The sequence below is a fragment of the Phocoena phocoena genome, chromosome 2 (assembly GCF_963924675.1).
Source record: "Phocoena phocoena chromosome 2, mPhoPho1.1, whole genome shotgun sequence".
Lineage (NCBI taxonomy): Eukaryota > Metazoa > Chordata > Mammalia > Artiodactyla > Phocoenidae > Phocoena > Phocoena phocoena.
Genome location: NC_089220.1, coordinates 157,391,690 through 157,415,965, shown reverse-complemented (window position 1 = coordinate 157,415,965; position 24,276 = coordinate 157,391,690). Strand labels below are relative to the sequence as shown.

General features: G+C 38.6%; 1 protein-coding gene across 2 annotated transcripts in view; it reads left to right on the top strand.

Annotated features, from left to right (window-relative positions):
- USP6NL (USP6 N-terminal like) overlaps positions 1-24,276 on the top strand; it is a 104,476-nt gene that overhangs the window by 21,286 nt on the left and 58,914 nt on the right. Inside the window, exons 1-2 of one of the 2 annotated variants that reach the window (XM_065872251.1) lie at positions 17,871-17,925; positions 22,761-22,828. In XM_065872251.1, coding sequence (XP_065728323.1) covers positions 17,871-17,925; positions 22,761-22,828 — 123 coding nt within the window. Of the gene's footprint in view, positions 1-17,870; positions 17,926-22,760; positions 22,829-24,276 lie in introns of those variants that run through there. The other variant, XM_065872250.1, reaches the window with a different exon arrangement.

Genomic DNA, 24,276 nt, shown 5'->3' with positions numbered 1-24,276 from the left:
AGGTGCTCTTTGAGTTCAAGGGCTTGAATGAAAGGTAGAAGAAAAGATTTGTAACCAATAATGAATGAAAAGAGCAGTAGGTACTTAGAAAACCAGTGTCAGGAAGGATCAAGCGCAGATGAATTGACATCTGTGATTAGTGTGGAGCATGTCAAAAACATCTTAAGAAGCATAATTTGGTACCGGAAGGTCACTAAGGACCAGATAGGCCTGCTGTTCAGGGCAGGTAATGTGTAAACGTGAGAGTGAGAGAGAGAGAGAGAGAGAGAGAGAGAGAGAGCATCTGAGTCCCAGACTCTTTTGCATCCAACTGCCTTTCTGTTTTGTCAAAGCAAAATTATCTTCAAACGGATAAGGGAATGGACAGAAATGAGCCGTAGTTGAAGCCCAATGTAGGTTAGAAGGTGGTAACACCCTTTAAGTCAGGACTTTAGGATAAGTGGAGTAATATAGTCTTGGACGGTTTTGTAGTAATTGTGAATAGTCTTGTAAGGGTAATAAAACATGGAGAAAGTACCTGAAGAATGGACTCAGAGAGGAGCAAGGGGAGACTCTGGTAATTAGAAATGATTGAGTTTCATGATAATTTGAATCAGAATTCTAGCTTGATTTTATTAAATAATGGCTTATGAATGCATTTAAAAGGAAGCGATCTTTAGGAGCTTTTCTGGGTATAATAAGAATAAACTAATGCAACCTCCTTCTTTGTTGTTGTCACTGAATAGACCACCTAAGGAAATGTTAGAGATAGGTTTTATTTGGGTGTTAGAAAGGTATGTGATAAAGTCTTCTATGATGCCACCATAGACTAGAAGTAATTGGTCATGTAAGGATTTTATAATGATTGATGGATCATGTTTAAAGTAATTCATTTATATCAGAGTGAAGGTCTTTGCCAGTGTGTCCTAGGGTCTTAGCTTATTCAACAGCTTTTCGGTGGCTAGAATAAAAATTCAGTTATAATCATTGGATTTATGATGGAAGGAGGAGGGTACAGAGTTGACGAAGCTTATAAGATTATGAAATGGAGATTTACGAAGATCTTACAGGCTAGAATAGTGGACCAAAATGAAAAAAAGCTTGACTAAAAAAGATAAAATGTCAACCTCTACATAGCAATTGAGACAGCTCCTAAGAGGAGGTTGAGAGATGTTACATATATGCTAAATTGGAGCGCATTACGTTGACTTGCCAGCCTGGTTTGGTTGCAGATCAAGGGCGGTAATAGAGCTGTTGTTCTCCTCACCTCAGACTTTTTCTGGGCTGTCATGTTGGATTTAGGTGTCACATTTCAAAGGGAACTTTAATAAAATGTCATGTGTGCAGTGTGAATATATCAGTGATTTGTATTTATGGGTTGTCATGTGCAAAAGCCCAATTTTGTTTAGAACTAAAAGGAAAACATTTCTAATAATAATTAGAATGTTTTAAGATGGAAGGGGATGACTTGTGAGAGTTCATCTCTGGAAGCATTGAAGGTCACTGCATTTAGAGTGACCACTTATTAAGAATGTTATGGAGGGAAGGTCATCATTTGGGGGAGGTTGAGCTGGATACATTTTGAGGTTCCCTTTAATCCCTTTAACTTTTCTTTTTAATTTTGATTTTTACTTAGGTACCTACACAATCAATTTTATCAATCTTAAAGACTTTATTCATAATTAGTGTCTTATGTTTATATGGCACTTAAAAGTTCTGGAATGCTTTTATGAGCCTGATTAAATGGGATGTTTGCAAGAATTCTACAGGTTGGACAGGAGATTTTTACAATTTTTAGGCAGCTGTATCTTAATTTAGAATATGGCTTCTGGGTTCTCGATAGTCTGGGCTCTGGCACCTGGCACCTGGCTGCGAGACCTTTGGAAATTTCTGAATGCCTTTGTTTTCCTCATCTGTAATTTGGTGATAATAATAGTGACTACACCGTAGGGTTGTTTGAGTTTACATATGATCATTGCTTGAGAATATACGCCTAGAACATTATGCTTAGCTTAGAGCCAGTACCTGACACGTTGTAGACGTTTAGTAAATGTTAGCTACGCGCTTGTTCTTATCACCGTGTATCTCTTGTACAGGTAAGGAGACTGAAGCTCACACAGGTTGTGGCCCAAGTTTACATCAATAATAAGTGGTAGAGAAGTTATTAAGAATTCTGTTGAATTGGATTTTAAAAATGGGGTAAAATTACTGGTATATGGACAAATTTGTGAAACAATATTGATTTCACTTTAATAAGACTTTTTTGAAATTATTGACTGTAGATTTTAGGAAAGCTAGGGTTTTTGTGGGTGTTTACGTATATACACACATTCCAGACATAATTCAGTAGGAAGGCCTTTACTAAAGCATATTATAAACAAAGATAACCACATTTCCCACAAGATTTATGGTGCTTGATAGGGTTTGAAGGGAAGTAGGCAATTAACTTTGGTTTCTGTTGGCTTTCCTAGTGCCAAGCAGTTTGAGCTTCTGATTTCTAGATATGCTTAGATTTCTCGAGGAACATAAGTCAAACTGAAGGCATCTCCTAGAAGAAAAATCCACATCGGCTCTCATTTATAATATTGAAGTAAACAGAAGAATGATCTCACCAAAACTCTGTTCTATCTTTAGATAATCACCTCTTAGAGTTAGTTCATTAAATGCTATGTAGTTTTCTGGTCTAGTTAAAAACAGTTTAAGTTGTGTAGTAACGCTGTTGTTCCCCATAGAGGGTGTGATGCGCTTTAAGGATTGTTACTTTTGCCTTGCTTCCTTGCTGGGGAACACATCTCTTAGGGTAAGGATACTTTTATTCATTTACAGGGTTGTAAACATCTTGAGGGTAGATACTGTGTTTCAGTATTCTATGTTTCTCAGTACTTGCAAAGAGCTTTGCGCGTAGTGAGTGTGTGAAGTTGTCAAAGCATTGATGGCTTTATTGGAAACCAAAGAACCCATTAAATTGGTTGTATTAAAAATGGTCAGTTAGGGCTTCCCTGGTGGCGCAGTGGTTGAGAGTCCGCCTGCCGATGCAGGGGACACAGGTTCGTGCCCCGGTCCGGGAAGATCCCACATGCGGCGGAGCAGCTGGGCCCGTGAGCCATGGCCGCTGAGCCTGCGCGTCCGGAGCCTGTGCTCCGCAACGGGAGAGGCCACAACAGTGAGAGGCCCACGTAACGCAAAACAAAAAAAAAAAAAAATGGTCAGTTAAAGTAACTTGCCATTCACAGTGATCTGTTGCCATTCACAACAGATTATAAATGTAATCTGTTTGTCAGCAAGTTTATTAAAGTTATGTTCTTGAAAAGGACTGCAGTTGGCAAAAAAAGCAGTTGGCAAGATCAGTGTCATAAGGAAGATATGAGTTTAAATGAAAAAAATACCCTCTAAAGGGCTTTAAAGCCATTTCAAAAACATTATAAACGCAAGTTTATAATGTTTTGTGGAAGAGAATTTTTCCCCGGCCGGGTGGGGGGGTAGGGGGGATGGTTCAGGCAGTAATGCGAGCCACGGGGGCAGCAGGTGAAGCTTCCCTTGCTTGCCGGCCGCTCACCTCCTGCTGTGCCCGGTTCCTAACTGGCCGCAGACGGTCCACGGGGGCGGGGGTTGGGGGGGCGCGGGTTGGGGACCCCCTGGTGTAAGACATCCATTACAAAACCACCCAGATTTGTCAGCAATAAAAATCCCCTCTGGTAAGTAAACTGATAGGAAAGTTGTGTGTGAGTTGCTGAGGCAGATTCTCCTGTCAGTTTTGCCATTTGGCTTGTGCTTATTTTTTTTTAAAGTATGTGAACCAGCCCTAAATAGCATAAAATATAATGTATTAGCCTTTGTTTAATTTTTGCAGTTCTCAGTAAAGCGCTGATCCTTTTACAGATTATTGTGGTAGAGGGCCTAGTTTTCTAGCCATATACCAAGAAAATAGAATATAGACCCTTAATCTCCTCTTCCTGCGCTGACACAGGCCCCCTGCCTGCATGGGCTGCTGGAGGTGAAAGTATTCATTGGTTTTCGTTTGGTCACCGGAAAGAATAAGTTTTGCATCTGACAATAGTTTCTATCTTTGAATTTCTGTTCTTCCTTTCCTTCCTTTAGAGCAGTAAAGACAACTGGAAGGTGAATCCATTCCATCAGGAAAAGCTGAGGTGGCCTTGCACTTGAGAGGTCTCTGGAGACTAAAATAAGGGACCATCTGCTTGTGCAGAAGCAGCTATGCTGGAGCAGTAGTAAATCTTCACCCTTTTCCTGAGGAAGGATTTTTCTCCTATTAATTATCTTTACAGTTGTTAAAACTTTTATGTGTTATGTTTTGGTAAGGTGGCACATGTACATGGTAAACAATTCAAAGTGTACTGAAGGTTATCCAGTGAGAGATAAGTGTCCTTTCCATTCATCTCCCCCAGGACAACCGCCGTTAACTTTGTGTATTTATGTACATCCCTGACCCCAGTAGTGTGTTATACACACTGTTCTGAACCTTGCCTTTTTCCCCCCTCTAGTATATCTTGGAGATGAATCCAAATCAAATCAGTACAGAATATTGCTTCATGATTTTTAACAGCTGAATTGATGAACATTTATGTCGTTTCCAGTCTTTTTTGCTGCATTGTGAAGTTGGTCATGCTTATTTACTCATAAAAGAGGAATTTGGTTTACTGTTCTAAATGCATTCTGTAATTTCAGATAGTTTACTCAATGAGTAGGTAATAGTGCTTTCTAAGAAATACTTTCCACAATGAGAAGGATTGCAAGTCTTTTATGTAAAATGTATTTTTATAGTCAGTCTCCTGGAGTATGTGGAAATTGGCATAACTCATCAAGTACAGTATTCTGGAAGAGGCTTTGTCCCATTTAATGACTTCTTAAAAGAGTTTTATTCTTCGGCTGCTGTGTAAAATAATGACTTAGAACCTGATTGAACCTGTGTATAAGTTTTTGAGGTAAATTGAGGGTGAGGCGTTGGAGTGGGAATGGGATTTATAGGTTACTGTCAAGAAACCTTAAATGTAAATTTTCAGGATCTCCAGACAAGGTGTTACCTGGAGCCTGATGGCAGCCCTTTCCCCTTTTCTCTCATCAGTCAGTTGCATTTAAGACTTGTTTTGTTTTTGTCTTTAAATCTTGAATGTAATGGTGCAAGTTTCTTTTGGAAATCTGTACGCTACTACTGCTGTTTTTCTCAAATATGTTATATTCATTATTAGGAAATTAATGAATACATTATATAGGCACTTCATAATATTAAAGGAAAATATATTTGGATGTGATTAGACTTGTTTTTAAAATTTGTGTTTTGAGCAGAATTTTACATCATTAATAAAAGACTTACGATTACCATTCTCTTAGTCATTCAATTCTGAATGACCCAGGTAGTAATGAATGAATACCTCTGTAATAATGATATGTTAATGTATCAAAAGATGAGTTGTTGGTAAGTTTATTTCATTTTATTTATGGCCTCAAACTAATTTTTAATCCCCAAATCTTTTCCTTTGCTTATTTTCCTGTGTACACTTAACTTTTGCACCAAGAGATTACCTTCTGTTCCAGTGGATGGGTGGGATATCATGAAAAGAGAAGGGGAAGGAAAAATGATAAAAGTTTAAAGACCTGTCTTTCCTGCCCAACATGACTGTTGCCATAGGTGCTATTGAAATAGCTGTACTGTCACCATGGACTCCAGCTTTTTATTAGAACGTCACGGCTTTCTCCACTTGTCCAAATGGTGAGTTTCCACCATTCTTGTAAGACCTGGGTCAGATGCTGCCTTGTAGGTAAAGTCTTTTTCTGACTTTGCTTTTTTCCTATTGGCTTCTCTGTAGCATTTAAAAAAGATATCTGTTGAGGGGCATTTATCACATTATTTACAGTTGATTATTTTTCTGACTCAGAAAACTGTGATTTTTTAAAATAAATTTATTTATTTATTTATTTATTTATGGCTGCGTTGGGTCTTCGTTGCTGCGCATGGGCTTTCTCTAGTTGCGGTGAGCGGGGGCTACTCTTTGTTGTGGTGCGCGGGCTTCTCATTGCGGTGGCTTCTTTTGTTGCAGAGCACGGGCTCTAGGTGCACGGGCTTCAGTAGTTGTGGCACATGGGCTCAGTAGCTGTGGCTCGTGGGCTCTAGAACGCAGGCTCAGTAGTTCTGGCACACGGGCTTAGTTGCTCCGTGGCATGTGGGATCTTCCCCGACCAGGGCTCGAACCTGTGTCCCCTGCATTGGCAGGTGGATTCTTAATCACTGTGCCACCAGCAAAGTCCTGAAAACTGTGATCTTTTTGAAGAATTATGTTTTATCCATATGTATTCACAGTGCAATGGCAATAAATTATGCTCAGTAATTTTTGAATTAATACATATTGGAAGACTTAATCCACCTCATTTTTCCAAGGGAAAGCTGGTATTTATATTCTTAATCTCACCTTCATTCACTTACATGATTGATTATTAGATATTTCAAATGGAATTTTTAGGTATCCATAGAGATAGAGCAGAGTCATTTTGATGACTGTAGATGACTTTCCTCAAAAATTGTTTCATAGCTTTTCATCTAAAACCTCATAAAAAAGACTGAGGAGCAAGTCTGTTTTCTAGTCAGCATGCTCTTTTATTAAAAAGCTTAAAATGTGTTGGAAAATTTTAAAAAATTTTTTCTAACATATATCAATATTACATCTTTATATTTTTTATAAAAGCATATTTTTTAATAAAAGTAGTATATGCCTATTATTGATCATTCAAAAAATACAAAACTGCAAAGAAAAAAATAAAATTATTCATATTTCTTCCTTTCAGAGGTTAAAATGTTACCATTTTGGTGCATTTCATTTCAGTCTTTTTTTCTCTTCATGGTGTTTTTGTTTGTTTGTTTGTTGATGATTTGGTGCTTGGTGTTGGGATAACTGTAGGCTTCCGCTGGCACACTTCTGGTGAGATCCATCAGTTAAGACCTCTGTGGGTCACCTCTAGAGGGGCTCATGCTGTGTTACTATAGCAGGCCCCTCAATTTAGAAGTACTTCCAAAATATTGCCAGGTTGTTTTCTTTTTGAAGCCATTCAATTTTTTGTTTTGCTCAGTTTTTCTTTACCCTCCCCTCCCCCTGCCCCATTAGATTTGGTGTGTTGGTGACAGTGCATAGGGACAGGCGCCGGCCAGGCAGTGGGGCTCCCTCTGCGGCAGGTGACCAGCTCTCTCACTCACACACTGGCTGGTTCACACTCACACCTCAGGGACCTGCTGGTGGTTATACGCCGTGGCTTTTAGGATAACTTGCTCCAGTATTGAAACTGAAATGTTAAAAACTGACGAATGCCAAGGATGAGCTGGGGCAAATCCTAGACAGCAAATCCTGGGGAGCCTTGTCTTCGAAAGGTAGACAGAAGGGAAGGAATTAACACAAAATATTGAGAAAAAGTAGCAAGGGAGGAAGGAGAAGAACGGAGGGCAAGGTGTACAATGTAGGCAGAGTTTCAAGACCAGGGAAATATTTTGCATTGTTCAGTCCAGCTGAGCTGTCACAGGAACGATCCCCTCCTCTTTCAGGCCTTCCCCGACTCACTCAGCCAGCCTCGATTGCTCTCTCTGTTTTGCTCTCACAACGCATGGCGTGTCCTTCTCCTGCAGTCTTTGGCGCCATGTGGCATGAGTCCCCCGCTGCTTGCCAGGCTCCCCGACCTGCTCACTCTGTGCCATGGTCCTGGGCACCTGGCTGGCCCTCCATCAATGCTGCTGAATAAATACATGGCTACATACACTGTGCCTACTTTCCCAATTTTTCAAATTTTGTCCAAGGGTAAAGCTAAGGAAACTTTATTACCTACTCTGCTGGTAACCAACAAAATGCCAAAAATGAAGAAGATTTGTTTCTTGGTCCTAGATGGTTATTTATTGAAGATAGGGTAATATTAGTGTACTGCTGTGCTGATTTTTCTCTAACTCAGCTTGAAAATGCTTTTACTTATATTTTGGTATTTGTATAAGTCAAGAGTTAAGAATTTGTGAAGGTGTTTGATCTTTCTTTAAATTATGCACATTTATGTTCCAAGATGATATTCAGATTGGATTGATAGAATGCTTTTAGTAAGTGGATGTTTTGTGAAGCATCTGTGCCACCATTGAAACAATGATGTGAGAACTTCACTGCCCATTCCTTTAACTTTGGTGAACAATGTCTATTTTGTTTTATTAAGGTGTCTTTGTCAGGGAAATACTGAAATCTTTGTACAATGTTTATATACTACCAATTGCCAGTAGGAGATGTGTTGGGAATATTATTTTTTAAAGTTTGGTATACTTTAGAGCTAATGAATCTTTACTCTGAAGAACATCATGTATTGTATATAGAAGAAAATAAAGACGTGGTTGAAAGGGTTTGTAAAAAAAGAAGAAAAGTGTAGGACTGGATTATAGTGAATAGACGGTATGAATGAAAAACCATGTAAGATGCGACTGGTGCGGAGCCCCTGCCTTCTTGTTTCCTGCCCAGGGTCTGGCAGTTGGTAACTAGTAAAGCATTAATTTAAAAAAAAAAAAAAAAAAAAAAAGCTTAATTGTATAATTGTATCTAGTTGTATATGAAAACAATAGTTAGCTGCCTCAATTTAAACTTTAGAAAAATCTGCTTCCTTGTTTATAATAATCAGATACTGTGAAAATGCATTTTATATCCTTTAAACTCTGACAGCTTTATGGAATCAGTGGAGTGAAACCTTGGAAGCTTGGGTATCTGAAAGTGTACAGGAATAAGTAACTTTGGAAAGTAATCATTTTCAGATCTAGGAAGACTTTTCTTTTTATTGGAGTAGGATATATTCACTGTGGAAACAAAAGAACAGTAGTTTCGAGCACACTGGAGTCAACTAACCCACTTCCTGGTGACTGTGCACCAGTTTCTAGGTAGTATAGACCTTATTAGTTTAGACACACCACACACACACACACATTCTCTCTCTCTCTCTCTCTCTTTCTCTCTCTCTCTCTCTCTCTCTCTCTCTCTCTCTCTCTCTCTCTCTCGCATAATGGGCAGGTGGACACAGACTTTGGAGCCTTTCAGATGTGGGTTTGAGTTGAGCTCTGATGATAATTTAGCCTTGGACAAGTTGCTTGACCTCTACGTTTCATTTTTGTCATCTGCAAAATGTAAATGATAATAGGGTTGTTTGAATATTAAATGAGGTTTTCCGTACACCTAGCACAGTGCCTAATAGGTATTAAAAGCTCAGCAAACAAGTGTTCATTGTTAACAGGCAGGATAAACTGTTCTTCCTTCCTGAGTGATCTTCATTTTCTCCACAGCTTTTCTGGCCTCTTTTCTCTTCAGAAACACATTGGCTTCCTATTGACTGGAGGGTATTTCCTTGGCCTCTTGCCCTTGTTTAATGCTATTTTGATGATTCCTGTTGACAGATCCTCTTGATAAACCTTTGTTCATTTGCATGCTATTTTATTTATTCAAAGACCGTGTGGAGTGATTAAGAGCGCTCTGAAGCCTTATTGTCTTGGTCTGAACGCCAATTCTCCAACTTCAAAGCTGTGTGATCCTTGCAAGTTCATTAACCTAACAATTTTCTTGTCTCTTAAATGAATGATAATGATACCTACCTCGTAGTTTAGATGTGAAGACATTAAATGAAATAATACACATAAGACTTTAGATTGTGCAGAATAAGTGCTAGCTATTACTTATGAGCCTGGCTCTTTGTTGGTACTTAATGCATCTAGACTCCTGATCAATGACTACCCCTGTATGTATAGCAGTTTTGATGTTTGTTGTGTAATATGTATAGATCATGTTGTTAGGATTTGTTAGGTGAGGTGTGTTGTATGTTGTGAGAGTTAAGTGGTGTTGTGTCAGAGTTTAGAGCTCTGTCTCTTTTTTTAAAAAAAATAGATTTATTTATTTATTGGCTGTGTTGGGTCTTCGTTGCTGTGTGCGGCTTTCTCTGGTTGCGGCGAGCAGGGGCTGCTCTTTGTTGCAGTGCGAGAGCTTCTCATTGCGGTGGCTTCTCTTGTGGAACACAGGCTCTAGGCGTGTGGGCTTCAGTAGTTGTGGTATGCGGGCTTCAGTAGCTGTGGCTCGCGGGCTCTAGAGCACAGGCTCAATAGTTGTGGCACACGGGCTTAGTTGCTCCGAGGCATGTGGGATCTTCCTGGATCAAGGCTCGAACCCGTGTCCCCTGTGTTGGCACGTGGATTCTTAACCACTGCGCCACCAGGGAAGCCCTGTCTCTCTTTTTAATGATTGTATGAATGACAGCTTCAGTGTGATATGAACACTTACATTTATTGTATCCCACATTGCTGGCTTTTGATGGCCTTATGTTCCAATTTGAACCTAAGGGCCATTTGGGGACCAAATACTTGCATAGCTTATACTTTTGTTTATGTATTAATGCATTTCTTCCTGTTTACTACTCAGTTGTTGTAGGTAATACTTAGTTCTTGTTTTCATGTCTCATTTTGGGCACAATTTGGTTTTTGCATATTTGCATTTTTGATTTAAAGAGTAGAAAAGTTACCTTTGGGTTTACAATAAGGCTTGCCAAGCTATCTGTGGAATTAGTTATTTGCTATTAGGGTGAGCAGTCTGTGAATTCTCTTTGTCTTATATCTGGTCTACAAGAATTTGCTGTAATTGCATCATTTGTTATTAATACCCATTGGGCTGAATTCAACACAAAGGTTTTTGTAATTAATAAAACTATACATGCTTACAATTCCGAATGAGCTGAAAGAGTTGTGAAAGTTAAGGGAATGAAGTGGATTCAACAGAATTCTTTCTGTAATCATAGAAATTAATCGTGAAGACATTTGATTTAGTATCTACTAAAAGCATAAAGTATTTTAGTAAAGTTAACTTCAGTAATTTGGTGATTATCCTGTCAATTTTTTTTGCCTGTTTCTTGGTCATTTCCTGTTACTATCCTAAAGTATTGATACACCACTTAAAATGTAATAGAGGAGGTTATGATCACAAAGAATATTTTATATAAATGGTTCTTGGATTCTACACAACACCATTGGTCTCCATTTTGCACAAATAATTGACAATTTAGTGTGATAAGATTGGAAGGCTACTGGAACCCAGAAAACAACTGTCAAAATTCATAGGAATCACAAATAGATTTGTTTCTAAGAAAAGAAATGTAAGCACTAGCAGAAGTGAGAAGAAATAGAAAAAGATCACTCACTTATACTTTAACAAATAGTGTGGCGGTTAGAAACAGGGCTTTGAAGTCAGACAGCCAGACTCTGCTCTGCCACTTACTTCCTGTAGGACCTGAATCACTTCGCCTCTTCGAACATCACGCTCCCTGTGTGTAAACTAGGGAGGGTCATAAAACTGACAGAGTAGGTTGCTGTGAGGATTATGTGAGTTTATGCATAGTAAATGCATGGTAAATGTCTGGTACGCATTAAACCTGCACTAAGCAGGTTATAAAGTATCCACAAGCAAGGAGTTGTTACACACCAGTCTTGTGTCATCTGTTACTACAATCATGCTCTCATGCTGCTAGAAAAACTGCTAAGGTGTAGTCTTGAGTCTGCCAGCAATTGTAGGCAGGTTGAAGTGAGTAAAATGACTCATACGCTTGTCTTGGTTCTAGGTATCTGTTGTTGGCAATTTTGTCATTCAACCCTGCTGCCAAATGTGGAAATCAAACTCACATTCAACAAGTAATAATTATGTTTCTCATCAGTAGTAATGGTATTTAAACATTGTTACATCACTTCCTATCCTTTTTCTCTGTGAATCATCTTACACATAAACGTTGGAGTTACTAGTCTGATTTTGGGAGTTCTAGGGAACCAGTAGTAATGCTCTTTCTTTTTGAGAAGTAACACAGGAGACATTGACAGATGGAGAGCAAAATCTTTTGGCTGATTGGAGGGCACGTTAGATCTGAAGTGGAAAGGGCTTATTAGCCTCTCTTGACTTAGATTTACCCACCGGGTGACTAGCACAGCCAAGCAACCCCAGGCCTCCCATCAGGGCAGGTGCTTTCCTGCATAGAGAGGGTATCAGAAGGGATGTGCCCTTCTGATGGGATGGCTGGGTGAGAAAGCGAGGAGCTCGGCCAAGCCCATCCCCAACTCCCCTGCTCCCGAGAGAGGAGTGAAGGAAGAGTGGGAGGGAGTTGGGAGTGTTTCTCTAGCTGAAGGCCCTTCACTTGAGCTTGAAGCATGATGGGGGCACACGGAGCTGAGTGAGCTGGAGCTTCCAGTAAAGGAAGTGAGACAGTGATGGTCTGTGAGTAGGTTGGGGAGCTGGAAAAAGAGGAAGTGTGAGGTTGGAACACAGACGTAACAAACAAATCTCTGGTTTCTTTCATCTTCCAGTAGCCACATAGTACATACATACACTTATTGATGCATGTATTCATTCATTCCTTAATGGATATGAAGGTCTTGCAAATAATCAGAAGTGCTCATCAGAAATAGATTGTGACTTCTCATGTCTGAGTCCTAATAATATTTCAAATGCTACCTTGAAATAGACTTAAAAAAAAAACAGAATAAAATGTATAAGAAAGGTAAGAATCTTTAGCAGAAGCATATATTTTCTTTTTTCTTTTGCAGTAAAGCTATATCTGGAAAATAGCTTATAAATCTAATTTTTAAAATAAGTTGATATATTGTGTTTACCTGGTTGAATAATTCACATTAGTAACTAATTTTGAGTAATTTTTCAAAAGAAATACTTAGTGAGCAACTACTGTGTGCCGGGCACTGTGATGGATATGAGAGATACCAAGATGAATGAGATACTGTCTTTTGTTTGTGGAGATTACAGTTTAATAGAAGTGACATGGAAGTAAGTATATTCAGTAAATTGTTGTGGGTAACAGATGGTAAATACAGTAGATCTAAAGGCCAGTTCTACCAGTAACCAATTCTACCTTTATGGCAATGGGCATTGGTAAGGTGGATCCTCTAGTAGGTCTGTAGTCATGATTAAATTTTAGGGAAAAAAATTATCCTGTTATAATGAGTCCTTGTCAGTAATTGTAGGACTTTAAATTTATTTTGTTTCTCATCTTTCTAGAATTCAGGAAGCAAGTAATAGAAGCCTTCCCTGGAATTGTTGTTAAAATTATGATTTAAAATATTTTATTAGTTTTAGAAATATTAAATATCTACCTGATGCTGGGTGCTCCATGTTTAAAATATTGGAGATGTGTCCTATTCTTACAGGTCTTAAAATATATATGCCTACAAACAAAACAACGTACAGACAACCTACCAATTATAAAATGTTAATCTTTTTATTTGTAGAAGCAAGAGAAGGGCCTAGAGAATTGAGAGGACTCTATGAAAGGGAGGTGGCGATGGCAGTTGGGAAACTGTTGGAAGAGAACTCATTTGAGCAGTAGATGACAAACGTGCTAACACGAGGACTTTGCTTTATCTCTCGTCAACCCCATCACTCTCCTTGCTTGAAAGTTGGGCTTCTATATAAGAATTTGTTTGAAGAAATGTGTTCTGCAAACTGAATGAAAAATTTACAAATGAAAACATGATATAATAGAAAATGCTGATATCATGCTACTAGTGAGATAATAGAAATATTTTGAATGGAAAGGTATAAATCATATTTACACTGACAGTTAAAAGCTAAAATTGAAGAGCACTTAGGCTTATTGTTTGAACACTTTTGTTGTATCAGACAGTGCTTATTACCAGAGGAGTATGAAGATGTATGTGGAAGCTTGTGTGGCTCTTTCGAAGTGGAAAGTGGGGCATTTCTGAGGACTTTTGGGTTTATGGCATTGGTTCTTTCCTGTATTTAACTTTCAGCCTTTGGCTGTCCCTTCCTTGATCATGATTAGTTGCACTATTTTTATAATCGCAGCTGTGATCAGAATCTTGTTGTTATGTTGTTTCCAAGTTAACATGGAAAGAGGGGAGGAAGCCAAATGATTTTTCTGAGATTACTACTCTAGTGGGGGAAGGAAGAAGGAGAGAAATGGGTTTTTGAGGTTGTACATTTTTGATACGACACTTGTTTAAGGTGGAGTTAACTGAGCTGTGAGAGGTGGAGGTGGGACTGTGCTGGAGGGCGCAGGAGCATGGATTAGGGTAAAAGGGACCGGAGATTTGGGATCAGTGCTCACAGGACCACCAGGTGGAGCTTTTGGCTAAGGATGTGAAGCTCTCCCGGGATGCTACCCAGTAATAAACTTTGTTGCGGGGAGAGTAGGTATACGTCACTTTTAAGTGTCCGTATTGAATTTTATCTCTCACAGAATAACTAGTTAAAATAAGTGGTATTTCAGGTTCTCTTGTGACTGGTGTGCCTTCCTTTATTTTGTTTTTAGTTGTGTTTTGATGTTGATCTGTTTAACTCGGCTCATTTCTCCTCTGAGCATTCCCTTCAGCCTTGGATCTAGAGCATGGCAAAATAAATGCTGACGTTTTTAGCAATGGTGCCTTTTAAGATTTTATCATTAGAAGAATCTTTATAATTGGTGTATCTTAGTCCATAGTATTCTACGAAAGCGCTCACAAATAACTGAAACATTGTTTAGGCACCATCGTTACTTAGGGCCTCTTGGTTGAAAGCTGAGATGGAATTAAAGAACTCAGATTATAGACATGGGTAATTCACTCAGATCATTTCAGGAGAAAGAAGGCATTTGCTTTGTGTACATGCATTGAGCAGGAGAGGAGAGCCAGCAACTGCAGCAGCAGCTCAGAGGCGGGCTAGACTCTCTTTTTTTTTTTTTAGGCTAAAAGGTCTCTCTGATGGTGACTCTGCTTTGCTCTGCGTATTGGGTACCGTTTTCCTCTCTGAAGCATCTTTTTCTCAGCTTACTGGTAGTTTCTGCTTCCTCTTTTTTTTCCGCTTGCCTTTGGTTACAGTAACCTGTTAAGCTCTTTACCTCATAATGTTTCACCTTTAACTCTCATTACAAATTGACTCTCTAGTTTATCCTAGTTCGAATTCCTAAGAGAGGACTAGTTGAATAAATTATGTTCGTGCATTGGGAAATTTTACAGCTGTAAAAAAGGTTGAGGTAGATCCACTGATATATTGGACCCAGCCTGAACTATGCGTCTGGTGACATCACACTGGTACCTTGGTAAGTGGCTGCCACAGTAGGAATATTCGCAGCATAGAAATTGGCAGGTGCCACAAACCAGGGCTCACAGCCTAAACTTCTTCCCTGCAGGAACTGGTTGCTAAGCCTTTATTGGTGTTGATATGCATAAGCTCGAAGATGTACTGTTAAGCAAAAAAGAGTAAGATCTAGAATTATTTATAGAATGGTTCTAGTTTTTAAATAGAAAAGGGACATTTAAGTATATGTGTATGTGCATACATACATGCAGATTCTTGTATAGTGTGGAGAATAGTTTTGGGAGATAACGGTGGCTGCTTCTAGGAAGGGGGGACTTAGGTTTGGAGTGGGGTGTGTGGAAGTGTGCAGATCAGAGTTCCATTTTAGACGCTTTGTATATAGTTGATTATGAACATTAAAAGCCAATAAAATCCTTATATAATCACAGTGTCAGTAGTCAATATAATTTACTTCAATCTCAAACATTATGATGAAGTATGTAGGAAGGAAATATAATCCTAATGTTGAAAGTGTCAAGGTCAGATGAATTCACTTTTCCCACATGTATCAAATTCATAGCCATGCCCCTTAGTACATTGCTTCATATTTGACCATGACTTTTATCACTCTCTGCTTTGTTTGTTCTGAATTTTCTAATAGTCTTCTTATCCTCTTTTTGGTGTCTTTCATATGTAAGCTTTCACTGTATCGCTAATAATATCTGTGATCTACATGTTGCCTAGAATCCACTTTCTTCTTGAAGACACCTTGTATTCCCTATTCTAATGCAGGGTGGTCACTCTCTAGGCAACTACACAGTTAGCTTCCTGAGATTGCATGGATCCTGTGTCTACCCCTTTTTTTGATTCTGTTAAAAATTATTCTGACACTTATTAAAACAGTAAAGAAATCCCTATAAATAAGAGATTTATAGTCAGTCAGTCAAGCGAGGGCCTTGGTGGATAGAAAATTACTCAGAGGAGACTTCAAGGATGGAATTCTTGCTAAACCAACTTAACAGGATTTTTGGTAGAGGCAGGCCAGTGTTACCAGATATCAAGGGTGGGGGATGAGGAATCTGACCAGATATCAAGAGCAAAGAGATGTCAAGGGTTGGGGGACTCTCACTGAACTGACTTAGCAGGATTTTTGCTACAGCTGGGCTAGGCAGGCTAAAACAGGACTCAAGGCCTAGTAAAGAAGATGGTTAAAAGTTTGGACAAGGAGAGAGTCTTTGTCAAAGAAACATTGTTTAGGCAGTAAACTCTGAATCATTGTATTAGTTTCCTCTTGCTGCTGTAACGAACTATGACAGACTTGGTGGCTTAAAACAACAAGATTGATTCTCTTACTGTGCTGGAGGCCAGAAGTCTGAAATCAGTTCCACTGGGCTGAAGTCAGCAGTGCTGATTCCTTCTGGAGCCACTAGGGGAGAATGGGCATCCTTGCCTTTCTGAGCTTCTGGAGGCCACCTCCTTTCCTTGGCTCATGGCCCCTTCTTTCCTCACATCACTCCAGCCTCTTGCCTTCATCCTCACACCTACTTCCTCCTCTGACCTTCTTGGCTGCCTTTCATAAGATTCCTGTGATTGCGTTGTGCCCACCTTCACCATCCAGGGTCACCTTCCCACCTCAAGATCCTTACTTAATTACATCCGCAAATTCCTTTTGCCATATTAGGTACATCCACAAGTTCCAGAGATTAGGATGTGGACATATTTTGGGGAGTCATTCTTCAGCTCACCCCACCTTGTAATATCTGTAAACGTTTTTACTTTTTCCTCATACCGAATCAGTTGTTTAGCTTGGTATAGAATTCCAAGCTCATGATCATTTTTTTTTTCCTCAGAACTTTGAAAATAAGTGCTTCATTACCTTCTAGTTGATAAGAAATTTGATGCCAGTCTGATTCTTATTCCTTGTTTATGATTTGAACTTTTTCCCTCTCTCTAAGCTTCTGACATCTTTAACTGTATTGAATGTTACACCTGGCTTAAGCTGAGTGTAAACGTAATTCACTAGTGTCCAGTTAAGTGTAATTAATGTTCATAATCATGCCTCTAAGGTGGCTGTCACTTTTGCAAAGTACTTTCCATATTGTAGGTCCCAACCCTTTAAAAAAAAAAAAAAAAACAGTGAAGGGAAGAAGGAAAGAATAAATAGGACATTTCACAGTGCCACCCTGCAAGTAAGCTATGCGTTTTGTTTCATGAAACATTTATTTCACTTGTATATGTGTGGTGTGTTAAATATTTCCAAAACCCTCCAGAATTTAGTATGCATTTGCTTAGTGTCTGAAACAGGGGCTGAAGCTTTCACATTAAAAAGTATCATTAAAATTAAGTTATAAAATGTACTCGAGAAGAGTATTCCTACTTAGCTTTAGTTTAATGTTTTAAATACAACTTTTCTTTATTGCTCCAAGACAAGTTTTATTAAAAGTAATAAGAATGTGGCTAATTTTGAAGTGCAAGATTAAGGCATATTCAAAGCCCCTGTTTGTTACTAGATGGAATGCTGGGTGTAGGCTGGTGTGGTTCATACTTGGGATCTAGCCTGAAAGGCATGTTTTTACCCTCAACAAACATCATCTTTGTTTGAATATCTGTAGTGTGTGTAACCACAGCAAGGTCTTTTTTTCCCCCTTAGAATATATCTCAGACCTTTTCTTTCTTGTGCCTGTTTCACAAATAGTTTAAAGTAGAGCTGCCTTCCGCTTTTCTGTTTCAGTTTGTTGCAGAATGTGTGAGGGACCACCTAACACTCTTGGTGTGCTTGCAAACTATAAAGCAGTAATGGAATCTTGGAAGAGATAAGTTTACTCTATGAGGACTGAAGCTGTTGTTAATTCCCAAAGCCAGACTGGTTATCTAACAAAGGGTAAAGTACTTTTTAAATTGAAATATATATTTATTTACATTCATCTGTTAAAATGTATACTAGGAAAAATGGTCTGTCAATTTTGTTTCATTGAATTTAAAATTTAGTAACTTTGAATGAATTGTTCATTACAATTTGGGGCTAACTTAGTGATACTAAGTTACAATCCAGGTGGATGCTTGATTCTTTAAAGTTTTTATGTTTAAATGGAATTAGAGGTCTTCTTAAAATGCTCTAGTTGTCGTTTTCTTCCGTTCGTTTGTGCCCAGAGATGTTTTCTGTATACTTGAGTATTTAATCCAAATGCCTTTCTATCCTTATTGCTTAAAATGTGCCTCTTGTACTTTGAAACATTGTTACATTAGATGTAAAGTCAGTTAAGATAATTTGATTTAATTTGGCTTGAATACTGTGATATTTGAATACTGTGTTTGATAATGACAAGTGCCCAGGAACACAGCCTGGAAGTCAGTGCACACTTGCATAGACACAGACAGCTGCCGATACCTTCTGTGGTCAGTGTTTATAGGGCAAACTCTTTGTTCTGCAGTGGAATTTCTAAATAAGCAATCAGAACAAAACCAAAGGGAGTATTCTACTATAATTCTTAATAAACTTCTCAACTGTAGATCAGACAGTATGAAATATAATTTAACTATAGTGAATTCTGCATAAGGACACTACTTCTTACTGGAAAGATGCTTGCTTCACAATGCAGATTATTAAATAATGTCTCTAAACTTGGTGTTGGGAAAGATTGGCATTTCTATTTAGTCTCTTCAAAGAAGCAGGTTTGGCTATATTTTATAAAATTAGTTTGACTTTAACTCTGTTCTCTTTTACATTCATTAACATTACAAAATTTTCTCCGCATCAGGAAATACAAGGATAAGAACTTTCTAAAGGAATTTAAAGATTAGTACTGACTTGATTTGGAGTCAACTATTCTAATCATGTTAATCATTTTATTCCCATAAAATTAGGTACAGTTTCATCCAATTCCAGTACAACCCGTATTACTTGGCTAGGTCTCCTTTCTGGAAATCTCTAGATTGGAGACGACCCATGTAAAGCGTTGTAGCTTACAGTTTGCCACAATGATGTTTTCTTGGGATACTTTGCATCTTCACTTCCGAACTCTATACTTTTTCCAGTTCTTGCCTTTACACTTTTAAACTTCTCATTGTTAAGTTGGAAATATAGTTGAGACTCCTAGGACTAGTAGCAGGAATAAAGGACTAGTATAAAATACTTCAAAGAAAGCACTCATTTATTGGATTTGGCCTAATCACCATAGAAATTCATGCTTAGCTGTTCTGGTAATGGAATAGAATTTACTAAGGAGCCAAGTTTCCTAGTTTGAGTTTAATTTCTGTTAATTTGCTTTCCCTACCCTTTTGTAGAAGTGTAATGTGTTAAAGCTGGGTAACAGGAGAGGGAAAAAGGAATTGATGAAGGTTCGTACGTCTAAAATAGGATAATAAATATGTGTATAATTGAGTTGAGTATCCCAGACTTCTGATTGTATAAGTTAACTGTGAAAATCTGAACAACTAACCTGTATTTTTGTTATTTTATTGAACCATTTGTTATTTATTCACATTTCCCTCAAAGGATAGTATATTGACACTTCGTAGTCTGAGAAAAGCAGTGGCATAAACATTTTTTTCCCAAATGAGCTTTAAGAAATTCACAAATTCCATTCTGCTATTTTTACTATTATAAACAACCTTGTGCTTGTTTGATTATCTCATTATCATAAATTCCTAGAGGTGGAATTATTGGGTAAAGGAGATACCTGTTTTTAAGATTTTTAAAAACTTTTATTTTTTTCTTTACTTTAGAAAACTTTTCTTGTCTTTTGTCCTTAATACTATTTAACATATGGACAGTACTTTGCTATTATGTGGGTATTTATTGGACTATAGTCTCTTCCTATTAAGGTTTTTTTCTTTTTCATATTTATTTATTTATTTGGTTGTGCCGGGTCTTAAGTTGCGGCAGGCAGGCTCCTTAGTTGCAGCTCGTGGGCTCTTTAGTCGCAGCTCGCTGGCTCCTTAGTTGCGGCAGGCAGCCTCCTTAGTTGTGGCGTGCAAACTCCTAGTTGCAGCATGCATGTGGGATCTAGTTCCCTGACCAGAGATTGAACCTGGGCCCCCTACATTGGGAGTGCAGAGACTTAACCACTGTGCCAACCAGGGAAGGCCCTGTTTTTAAGATTTTTGATACATATTATCAAGTTGCTTTCCAGAAAGATTTTATACATTTGTAAGTCTACCCACAGCATAAGTAATGGCAGATTTCCCCACACTATATCAAGATTGAGTAATATCAATGCATTTCTTGGTCAGTGTGAGATAGGTGCAAAGTGGTATTTTATTTATTTATTTATTTTTATTTTTAGCTGTGTTGGGTCTTCGTTGCTGCGTGCGGGCTTTTTCTAGTTGCGGCGAGGGGGCTACTCTTCGTTGTGGTGGCTACTCTTGTTGTGGAGCACGGGCTTTAGGTGCACGGGCTTTAGGTACACGGGGTTTATTAGTTGTGGCACACGGGCTCAGTAGTTGTGGTGCATGGGCTTAGTTGCTCCACAGCATGTGGGATCTTCCTGGACCAGGGATCAAACCCATGTCCCCTGCACTGGCAGGTGGATTCTTAACCACTGTGCCACCAGGGAAGTCCCTTTATTTTATTTTATTTTATTTATTTTTTACATCTTTATTGGAGTATAATTGCTTTACAATGTTCTGTTAGTTTCTGCTGTATAACAAAGTGAATCAGCTATATGCATACATATATCCCCATATCCCCTCCCTCTTGCGTCTCCCTCCCACCCTCCCTATCCCACCTGTCTAGGTGATCACAGAGCACCTAGCTGATCTCCCTGTGCTATGCAGCTGCTTCCCACTAGCTATCTGTTTTACATTTGGTAGTGTATCTATGTCCATGCCACTCTCTCACTTCGTCCCAGCTTACCCTTCCTCCTCCCCATGTCCTCAAGTCCATTCTCTACGTCTGCGTCTTTATTCCTGTCCTGCCTCTAGGTTCATGAGAAACTTTTTTTTTTTTAGATTCCATAGTTAGCGTATGGTATTTGTTTTTCTCTTTCTGACTTACTTCACTCTGTATGACAGACTCTAGGTCCATCCCCCTCCAAAGTGGTATTTTAAAATTTGTATTTCCTTAGTTTCTGATGACTTGAGGTTTTTCCCCCATGTCTTGGCTTTTAAAATTAGCTTTTATTTTTATCAGAGCTGTACTTGGTGTAAAGATTCAGCAGCCTGTAAAACTTATTTTGAAAAATAAGCTGACTTCCACACCCCTCCCTCCAGGCTGCCCACCCCAAAGAAGTAATCACTCTCCACTCCCAGCTGGTTCATTATCCGTTTACTTGCAAAGCGCTAGATACCATGCCTATATTGCCGCTTCCTGTTCTGCAGATTTAGTCATTATCTCATGGTTTCCTGCTTTGGAGGGTGAGGATTTGGTTTTCTTCCCTGCACTCACTCAACCTCTTACATACACACACGCATCCCTTCAACTCTCGGGACTTGACTTCTTTAATCAACTCCCTGTTTTTAACCCCACCGTCACCTCTTCTCTGGAACCTCCATTTGCTGGGCCACTGAGGGCAAGGATTTAAAGAATCCCTATATTGTCGTTTTAGTGGGGTTTTAGGAGGAATGGATATAAAAGTGTGTGTTCCATCTGCCATCTTTAACTGGACATCCTTTTTCGTGTCTTTAGTGATCTTTTTAATAAAGTAGTGGTTAAAATTATGGACTGTGGAGTCAATACTGTCTGGATTTGAATCTATCTTTGCTGTTTACTAGCTTTGTGACCTTAGACAAGTTGGTTAAAATCTCTAAACCTCATTTTTTTTCCATCTGTGTAATAGAATTAATACAGTGAAGTGCCGTTGTGAGAATTAAGTGTGATAAGGCATGTAAAGTGCTTTCCCGCAGTATCGGATGCTGGCAGTATCTTATTATCTGCCGGGCACTCTGTGCGGAACACAGAGTTGTCACTGCTGTTGTTACTCCTGTGAATTTCTTGCATATGACCTTTGCCCAGTTTCCACTGGAATGCTTGTCTTTCTTTTTGACCAGAGGTGCCTTTTATACAGTCTGTCATTGATCTTTTATTTTTATTTATGGTAGTTGGGGTGTGTAATCATATCCACACTATTTCATGTTTTGACCTTTACTTGTTACCAGACTTAATGATTTTGAAAGATAACCTGGTGGTAATAAGAAAGAAAACTTTATTTGTGGTTGTATTGTGGTAAAAAACTGGAGATTATAATAGTAGTTGGGGCAGTTGATAAGGGAGACCTGAGAGGCTAAATGAAGAAATGATTGTATTCATCACGTCAGAGGAATATTTTTTTTAACTCCTGAAGTCTATCTTGCACTGATTTATTTTGCGAGCAAATTACCTAAAAATTTAAAAGCCTTCTTGAATGCCCTTCTCATCATCTACCCAAGTGGATTTCATCTGAAAACTTAGAGCTGTCAGTTCCAGTTTCTACTTTAATATTTATTTCTATGAAACTAGATCCAAAATTAACTCTTGAGGGATAAGATTTACCATATCCCCTAAGTTAATGCTGTGTTAACCAATTTGCTTTCTTTGAGTATGGTATTGTAATATTGAAATGGTAGATGCGTTGATATTTCAAAGTTATAATTACAGATACCTTATTCGATTTTGCTGGTTTGTCATTTTAGGCAGCATTGATTTACTGTTTTATTTTCATTTGTTTTATCTTAGTTTTATAATTAATTAACTTTATAAATCTTTAAATAACAGTTCATTGAAATTTGATCTCTCCACAGATTCAAACCAGGATGTAGCAATCAAACTTGCCCAGGAGCGAGCTGAAATAGTTGCTAAATATGACAGAGTAAGTATTCATATTTACTCTTTGAGTAATTTTTATTTACAGAAGTATAAACAGAAATGGAGTTCCTTTTTGGAGAGCTTAAATTACAGCAGCAGTTTGTTTACTTCCCGTGACTGTTGAAGTCATCTTATTTCTCTAACTTCATCTCCGTATTTTTTCTTCCTCCTTCCCTGTGCTTTAGCCACTCTGGTCACTTGTTATTCTTCCAACACTTCTTCCAGGCTTGCTCCTGCCTCAGGGCCTTTGCACTGGCTATTTCTTCTTCCTGGAACACTTGTATCCTGGATACCTTCATGCCCTATTGCCTCCTCTTTTTCTTTGCCCAGATGCTACCTCTTAGTGAAATCTTCTCTGACCACACTGTTTAAAAAATACACCCCTCCACCCCCTGGCTCTCTCTATCCCCTTTCTCTTCTTTACTTTTCACCATAGCATTTAAAGTATCAGCATACTTTATATTATACTTTGTTGTCTGCTCTCCCTCCTAGAATGTAAACTCTCCGAGGGTAAGAATTTCTTTTGTTTGATTTGCTCTTGTATCCTAAATACCTACAATAGTTCTGGCTCATACTAGGTATTCAATAAATATTTTAATATAGTAGTATATGGAATTGGATACCCATTTTATTTATAATGGATACGTGATGTTAAAAATTGAACATGGATCTGAAAATTTGAATTTATACATGATGTATAATCTCCATTAGCATTTTATCCTTAAGTTAATTATGGAATCTCTTTTTTTTTTTTTTTTTTTTTTGCGGTATGCGGGCCTCTCACTGTTGTGGCCTCTCCCGCTGCGGAGCACAGGCTCCGGACGCGCAGACTCAGTGGCCATGGCTCACGGGCCCAGCCGCTCCGTGGCATGTGGGATCTTCCCGGACCAGGGCACGAACCCGTGTCCCCTGCATCGGCAGGCAGACTCTCAACCACTGTGCCACCAGGGAAGCCCTGGAATCTCATTTTTGATGCCCTAGAAAATCACAGTTGTTGACGATTTACATATATCCTTATTATTACCTTAGCTCTTGAGATCTACAATGAGTTGTAGCCATGATTTATAAATGTCATGTTTTATATTTATATCACTTGGATGTAATTTCGTATCTGTTATTTTTGATTACTTATGAGAATAACAGGAACATGAAATTATAGAAGGCCATCTGGACTGTGCCCTGCTTCCAGGGAGGCATACAGGCAGAGCTCATCTGAACAATCATGTTCCCAGAGTTTCTTTTTAAGTTGGTTGTTTGGAACATCAGACACCGTTTCCCATTATTACGATTAGGTTTTAATGTAGTCCGTGAAAAACCCAATTAATTTATTTAACTGCTTAACTAATTTAAAACCAACAGAACCATCGTTTGTTCATGCTCACATGCATTTTTTTTTTCATGCCGTTAACACTTAGTGACCAGGCCAAGTCTCATGCTAGGCCTTGGGGTTTC